Source organism: Carlito syrichta, unplaced genomic scaffold (assembly GCF_000164805.1).
Source record: "Carlito syrichta isolate Samal-C Ts95f unplaced genomic scaffold, Tarsius_syrichta-2.0.1 Scaffold307715, whole genome shotgun sequence".
Lineage (NCBI taxonomy): Eukaryota > Metazoa > Chordata > Mammalia > Primates > Tarsiidae > Carlito > Carlito syrichta.
The window spans coordinates 148,046-155,932 of NW_007251811.1; the positions used below are offsets into that span (position 1 = coordinate 148,046).

The window sequence follows — 7,887 nt, forward strand, 5'->3', positions numbered from 1 at the left end:
GGCCCCCGCTCCCTCCGCCCCCCTCCCGCTCTCGCTTCCCACGCCCCCTCTCGACGCTCCTTCGCCTCCCCTCGCCGCCCAGCCCCGGCGCCGGAGTTGGGGGAGAGCCCAGGGCTCCAGTCGCTCCGGAGGAGGCGCGAATCGCTCAGGGGTTGACTAATTTGGGGTGGGGGTGCGGTGGGCGATGGAGCAGCCTGAGGACATGGCGTCGCTGAGCGAGTTCGACTCCTTGGCGGGCAGCATCCCGGCCACCAAGGTGGAGATCACCGTGTCCTGCAGGTGAGCCTCCCGCCGGCCGGGTCCCCCTGCCCCAGCCCTGGACCGAGAGCCCCGCGGCCCCCGCCGCCCGACCCTCCGCCGCCGCGCGCCCCTCTCTGGGAATGTGCTCGCCTCCGGGACGCGCCCCTGCCGGTCTGCCGAGAGCCCCAGCCCCGCCGCGGGTGGCGACGGCGGAGTGGGAAGCCAGGCTGGGGTCATGTCCCAGAAAGTTTGCACTCAGGCTGTTGCTTCGAGGAGATGTGAAGACAGACCGAGGGGTCCGGGCGCGTGAGTGGGGAGAGGGAGCTGGGGAAGGGCTAGACCGGGGTCTCTGTTCAGGCTGTCTCTGGTCAACCCCTTCCCAAATCGAGAAGGCAGCGATTTTCCCCATCCTTCCCTGGCTTGTCCAGCCGCCTCTCCGTGCCCTCCTCCTTCCCCCTTCTTGGCCTCAGCGTCCTCATCCTGGCGTCCCCCACCCGCCCACTGACCCGGACCCCCGGATCCTAAAGCCTTTCTTCACTTCCAACAACAAAATCGACTCCTGGAAAAAGATCAGATTGAGTCCTTCATACTGAGGCGTGGAGAAAGGATAACAATAAAGTGGCACCGTGAAAAAAAAATATGTGGGGTCCGAAATCTTCAGCCAAAAGAATAGAACACTGACTGTGAGCTTATAGCATCCAACAGGGGAGGACGACGAGTGTTTTTGTGGGTTCCCACCCCAAATCCTCAGTCATGTCAATGGGGCTTGGGGACAACTTCTTTAAGAGCTGGGTCTCTCCCAGGTTCTCCTAGCTGAGAAGAAGGCAGCCCCAGGCAGTAAGAGGGCATGGATGGCAAAGGGGGACTTTTCCTTTGTGCAGTCTCTCTGGCTGGCCTAAGGTTTTGGGAAGCACCGTGGTCCAGGCATAGCCCACCTGAGGTTCCCCCAGAGACGCCATGCACCCTGCCCCACGTAACCGGCAGCATTTCTGGATCCCTGGCTGTGCTCTCTTTCCAAATCTGCATCTCATCCTCTTCCAGGGCACTCTTTGGTCAGATCCTTCATGAGGGGGTTACCGTGTTGCCCCCACCCCCACCCCTCAGCCCTGTATTCCAAAGTTGTGGCATGGGAGAGGTGTAGGCAGAGCCAGAGAGGCTGGGCAGGGGCATGAATGAGGGAGGGGCTCAAGGGGAATTTCTCTTGAAGATTTGGGGGCGAGTGGGAGGGAGGGCTGGTATGGTTCAACTAGCTGCCCCTGAGCCAGGTCCCCAGGGGCTTCTGCAACAGCCCCCGAGTGTCTCCCCAGACCCACACGCCGTGCAGTCAGAATTAGCTACCAACGCCTTTTGTATCTACCCTTACTCTGCTGGGACAGTCTTGATGGCTCATCATCTCCAGTCGCACCTCCTCAGCCATCAGCACTGGCCATGGCCGCCCTCCCCTCTCCTGCACGCACGTTCCTGCTCCTGGATTTTCCCTCCCAGCCTTCAATCATGCTTGTCATCTTCAAGTCGTCTCTGGATCCTTCCCACCTCCAAGCCTCCGGACAGCCTGTTCCTCATCCAGACCTCACTCCTTCATCTTCCAGTTCATGACCTCCCCCATCCTGAAGGGCCTGGCCTATGCTCCCCACTTCCAGGCATCTTCTTCTCCATGAGACACCCAGCTCTGGTGGCCGCCGTCTGTGTCCCCTGGACTCTGAGTACTCAGCCTGGTCCACGGCTGAGGATAAAACCAGATGTCTCAGGGGTTAGACATCCTCCTTCCTCCCCAAGGCAACTGTGTAAGCATTTGAGGGCAGAGATTCCCAACACGAGTCAGACCCACGCACCCTCTTCTCCAGTGGAGAGGGGAGGAGAAAGAAAGCAGACAGCTGCTGTGGCTTTGGGGTCAGACATGTCAAAATGAGATATCTGCTTCACCACTTGGGGCAAACTTTAAGCCTCAGTTTCCCTCGTTTGTCAAGTACAAAGAATAAGCAGCACACGCTCATGGAGAAACCTTGCTCACCCAGGTAGTCCACGTGCTTAGAACAGTGCCTGGCACTCGCCAAATACTGCTGGAGGAATTAACTTGCAGGAGTAGAGGAGCATGAAGCACCTAGCACACTACTTTGCACTGGCTCGGCACACAGTAGGTACTCATGAAGTAGTACAATTGCCCTACGGCAGCAGCACTTAGTCCCTTCTGTTTGTTCTCTGGAAGTGAAGTTGTCCAGTGGACTGAAACCTCTTGGTAAGAGGTAGCGGGGAGTGCATCTGAGTTCCTGGGGAATGTGCTTACCCTGGCGTGCACTCCCTCTCTGGGAACAAGATTGAGCAGCCTGAGAATGGCCTGACTTGGGTCCTGCTCCTGCTCTCCAGAAAGCCAGAGAGGGTGAAGTGGGTTTTGGTGGAGAGGGATGAAGGGGAAGGAGCCACTTGGAACACAGGGGAGGCCATAAAACAATCTACGTGGCCTTGAAATTGTAGTTCCATCTCCTTGCCTCATGCGGGTTGAACTCCAGGTTCTAGAATAGAGAAACAGAGAAAGGAGAGACAGAGATGGGGGGGAGTAGAGGAGAATGGAGGGGAGGGGGTCGGGATGAGGGCTGGGGGGCAAGTTCAAGGGTGAGTTGGATGGCTAAGGAGGAAGAGATGCAGAAAGTGGCTTTCTCCAGCATATTCTTCACTCCATGGTTACTAATTGGAGTCAAGTCCCTCCCCCGTACACCCTGTGGTCAGCACTGACCAGGGCCCAGGAGAGGAGGCTGTGTGGCATCCCCCGTCCTGAGCATCTAGGTGACACTTGCTGGGGGCAGGGAACAATGAGGGGAGGCAGAAGGGCTGGTGGAGTGAGCACTCCAGGGGGTTTCTGGATGGGCAGCTGGGGTGGAGGAAGCCAGTGTTTCCGCGACGATGACAAGTTGTCACCTCTGGCTGGGGTGCATACTAGTTCCCAGTTCCCTAGCCCCTCTGCTCCTAATGAAGGGTCCCACCACCCCCTGCAGCCCCAGGAGATTTCTGCTCTATGCCTAAGGGAGCATCCGACCACCTGCGGTGCCTATCCTAGGGCAAGCCTAGCAGAGGGACGCTATTTGGTACAGGGATGCCTCTGAGCTAGAGCACAGGGCCACCATGGGGGCCAGCCAAGTCTCTGCTGAAGGCAGATGACACTGTGGGATGGGCACGTTGAAGCCCCTGCTTCTGGCAGAGTACACTATTGTCTGCTCTCAAACAATTACCTTTACCAACTGTGGTAAACTCCGGGCCGAATATCAGAAAGCCTTCTGTTATTTGGCACGGTGGTTAAGAATGTGAGCTTTGGCATCTGTCTCCTTGGGTTCAGACCCTGGCTCTCTTCCTGTGATCTTGGGTAAGCTGCTTAACCTGTCTGTGCCTCAGTTTCCTCACCTGCAAGGAGGCATAATAATCCTTCCCAGCTAAGAGGTTTAAGTAAGTTCATCTGTGAATAGTGATGGATGTTGTCTATCATTGGGCCCCCGAAAGTAATAAAGACCCATCTCTGTAGCTGGCTCCCAGGGTCTGTGTGAGAGCCTGGAGATTCTTAGAGGTTTTTTGGGGAGTGGGGTGGGGCAGGTGGTTTGCGGAACTAGATACCAGTGGACATTGTAGAAAATGTGACTTTAAAGACCCTTCTTGCTTGAGCTGGAAGCTCTTGTCCTTCCTCTGATGATCTGTTCTGGACCTTCCCTGGCTTTGTTAGCCACCATGCAGACCCAATCAAGCGTACCTCTCTGATGTCTTTTTCCCCAAAGGCCCCACTAGTTTTCAGGTCTCTGTGTATCCGTCGTCTGACGCAGGGATCTGGACCAGCATGTTGGTTAGAAAGCATGATTTGCATTTTTTACATAACAGGAAACCTTGCACTTGGGCAGGGTCTTGCTGGAGAAGAAATGCACAGTTCCACATGGTGGGCTCCTGAGACCTGGGGAAGATGGGGAGGGGCTGGTCCAGAGTGGGTCCTGGTCGCTCAGCCTGCTGGCTGCCCTCTCCCTGCCGGCTGGTATGGCAGCCGTTGCCTCTGCCCCAGTGATACTGTTTTCTTCTGTCTGTTTGGAATGGTGTTTTGCTGCCCTGGGGCCCAAGAGCTGTATGTGCCCTGGGCCTCTCAGAAGGGGTGTGAATCCACTCTGAGCACTTTCTTATGACAGGCAGAGGAGGGTGGTTCTGAGGAGGGAGGGGCCTGGGGCAGCGTGGCAGCTGTCAAAGCTGATGCTAGGAAAAGAGGTTCATTTAGCCATTGAATACACCAAGGCACTCAGTTTAGTGGAGCCAGGGGAATAGTAACAGCGGCATTTATCGAGCGCTTACTGCATGCTTTCAGCACTTTACACTTGTGTTAGGCAGAACAGTGTGCAATTGCCTGTATTCAACTGTTTTTTATCTGTTCAGATAGCACTTTTATATGGTTCAAACTAAGATTACTGCATTAGTTCTCCATTGCTGTGTAACAAATTACCACAAACCTAGTGGCTTAAAACAACAGCCATTTATTATTTTCCGGGTCAGAAGTCCTGGCACGGTATAAGCCGGCTTCTCTGCTTAGGGTCCCAAAGGCTGGAAACAAGGTGTTGGCAGGGCTGTGATCTCATCCAAGGCTCTGGATCCTCTTCCAAGCTCACTGGTTGTTGGCAGAATTCAGTTTCTTGCAGAAGAAAAATTAAAGCCCTGTCTTCCTGCTGATTTCTGAACCAGAGTGACTCTCAGCTCTTAGAAGCTGCCCCCAGGTCCTAGCCACATGGCCCCCACACAGCACGGCACCTTGTTTCTCTTCAAGGCCAGTGGGAGAATCCCTCCCCCGTCTGCCATGACAGAGTCTTATATAAAGTAACAGGAGGCCGGGCGCCGTGGCTCACGACTGTAACCCCAGCCACTTTGGGTGGCCGAGGTGGGAGGATCGCTTCAGCCCAGGAGTTCGAGACCAGCCTGGGCAAATAGCAAGACCTTGTCACTACCAAAAAAAATGTAGTTGGGCATGGTGGTGCATACCTCTAGTCCCAGCTACTTGGGAGGCCAAGGCGAAGAAGCGCCTGAGCCCAGGAGGTCGAGGCTGTGGTGAGCCGTGATTGTGCCACGGCACTCCAGCCTGGGCGACAGAGTGAGACTCCAACTCAAATAAATAAATAAAGTGACGGTAATCACAAGAGTGAGTATCTGATCACCTTTGTCATGCATCATAACCTAGTCATACCAGTGACTAATTTATCCTAGTCCCAGGTCCTGTCCACACTCAAGGGGCGGGGACTATCCAGGCCAGGCGTGCATACCAGGGAGTGGGTGGGGGATTTTGGAGCCCATCTTACATTCCTGCCTGCCGCAATGACTGTGTCTTTTTAACTTCGTGACCATCCTGTGAGATAGACAGTAGTATTTTCTCTTTTTGCTGATTAGGAAATTGAGGCTCAGGAAAGTTAAGGGACCTGCCCAGGGCTACACAGCTAGCACATGGGGGGGTGTTGTTCAAAACCCAGTTCCCTCAAACTTCACGGCCTCTGGCCAGGCTCGGTGGCTCAGCCTGTAATCCCGCGCTCTGGGAGGCCGAGGTGAGTGGATGCCTGGGCAACTTGGCGAGACCTCGTCTCTACAATAAATCAAAAATTAGCCGGGCGTGGTAGCGCCCTCCTGTAGTTCCAGCTACTTGGAAGGCTGAGGCGGAAGGATCGCATGAGCCCAGCAGGTCGAGGCTGAGGTGGCCGGGAGCGGCCACTGCATTCCAGTCTGGGTGACGAAGTGAGACTCCAACTCAAAAAATAAATAAAAAAATAAAGGAAAATTCTTATTAAAGTCCCGAGATAAAAGGGTTGTAAAACTTCACGGCCTCGAGGTCTTCTTGAGATTGGGGATTGGTGTCTCCATGAGGACCATGGTAGAGGCCTGGCACCAGCTAGGTGTGACCAAAAGGTAGGCGGTCCCTCCCCAGGGATGACGCTTCTGGTTCTAAGAGGCAAACCCAGAACTGGGGGAATCCCTGGGGAGCAGACGGCAGAGCGTGGAAGCCAGCCTTCCAGAGCATATGGTGGTAGCTTACCACCCCTCCTCTCCAAGCTCACAGCTCTTCCTGCTCAGAGTTAAGGCTATCACTAGAGATTGGGAAGAAAGGGCGGGGGGGAGGCAGAGGAATGAGGCTAGAAAGCTCTGGGGCAGAGAGGAGTCAGGTTGGTTAGGCACGCTGCAGCTGTAAGTAACAGAAAATCTCACTAGTAGTGGCTTAAACCTGAACTACATTTATTTTTCTCAGACCACAATGAGTCTGGAGGTAAGTTATTCAGGTTACTCAGCTGATTTGTCAGCTCATGTAGCCATCAAGGACCCAGCTATCTTTCTAGTCTGCTGTCATCCAAACAGTAGGCTTCATTGTTACAAAATGGCTGCCTCTGCTTCAGGCATCACAACCACATCCAGAGACAAGAAGCAAGGCCTTTCTTTGAAAAGTTCTTTATCCGGAAAGCACAGTACTTCCCCTTTTTTCCCTCAGCAAACTTTCCTTTCTATTTCAATGCCCAAAACTGGGTCCATGTCCACCTGTGGACTAGGGACAGGAGCCTACCTTCCCTGACTTCAGGGGGGTTTCCATTAGATCTGAACTAACGTGGATTCTGTTAGCAGGAAGAGAGTGGGGAATACTCGCTGGGCGGGCACCCATGGCGTCTGCCACAGAGAGGCTTCCCAAATGGTCCCAAGGGTTCCGTGGGTTCCCTGGGGCTGGAAGGGCCCGGAGTTTGGCGTCTCTAAGGCCTAGCTCCTCAGGCTTGCCTGCAGTCAGTGGACAGTCAGTGTTCGGCACCTAGTTCTCTAACCACAGCCTATGTGGGGGTGGGATGGAACAGAAACAAATCTACACGTGTTTTATGAAGCAAGTAATGTCTGATGGGGACAAGTGCTTGTTAAATAAGTATGCGACTGTTGGGCTCTGAGGGGAAGGTGATTAAGGTTGGGAGAATAGCAGATGCAAAAGCCCTGTGGCATAAAACCTTGGCAAGCTAGCAGAACAGGCCCTGTGGCATAAAACTTTGGCAAGCTAGCAGAACTGCCAGGAGACTGGTGTAGCTGGAGCAGAGTGAAAGATGGGGCAGTAATGGAGGATGAGGTCAGAGAGGAAATAGGGGGTACAGATCATGGCTCTGCGGACTGTGCTAAGGAGTGGGGAGGGAAGGTGTTAAAATAGGAGTTCTAATTGGTCTTTATTTTTTTTAAGAGAGATAGAGTCCTGCCGTATCACCCAGTCTGGAGTGAAGTGGCACAATCATGGCTCACTGCAGCCTTGAACTTCCCACTTCAGCCTCCCAAGTAGCTAGGATTTCAGGTGTGTGACATCCCACCTGGCTAATTTTTTAAAAAGTTTTTCAGAGGCCGGGCTCTGTGGCTCACGCCTGTAATCCTAGCACTTTGAGAGGCTGAGGTGAGAGAATTGCCTGAACCCAGGGGTTCAAGACCAGGCTGGGCAACTTGGTGAGACCTCATCTCTCCAGTAAACCAAAAAATTAACTGAGTAGTGTGTTGCATGTCTGTAGTTCCAGCTACTTGGAAGGCTGAGGCGGGAGGATCACCTGAGCCCAGCAGGTTGAGGCTGCGGTAGCCATGAGCATGCCACTGCAGTCCAGCCTGGGTGACAGAGTGAGACTCTGACTCTCTCTCTCTCTCTCT

At 54.2% G+C, this 7,887-nt stretch overlaps 1 protein-coding gene across 2 annotated transcripts in view; it reads left to right on the forward strand.

The window, feature by feature from the left end:
- Nucleotides 1–118: 118 nt before the first annotated feature.
- CPNE5 (copine 5) overlaps nt 119–7,887 on the forward strand; it is a 103,035-nt gene continuing 95,266 nt past the window's right edge. For both annotated transcript variants that reach the window (XM_021715813.1, XM_008064582.2), the window contains exon 1: nt 119–279. In XM_021715813.1, the coding sequence (XP_021571488.1) occupies nt 185–279 (95 nt within the window). In that variant the 5' untranslated portion in view covers nt 119–184. The remainder of the gene's footprint in view (nt 280–7,887) is intronic.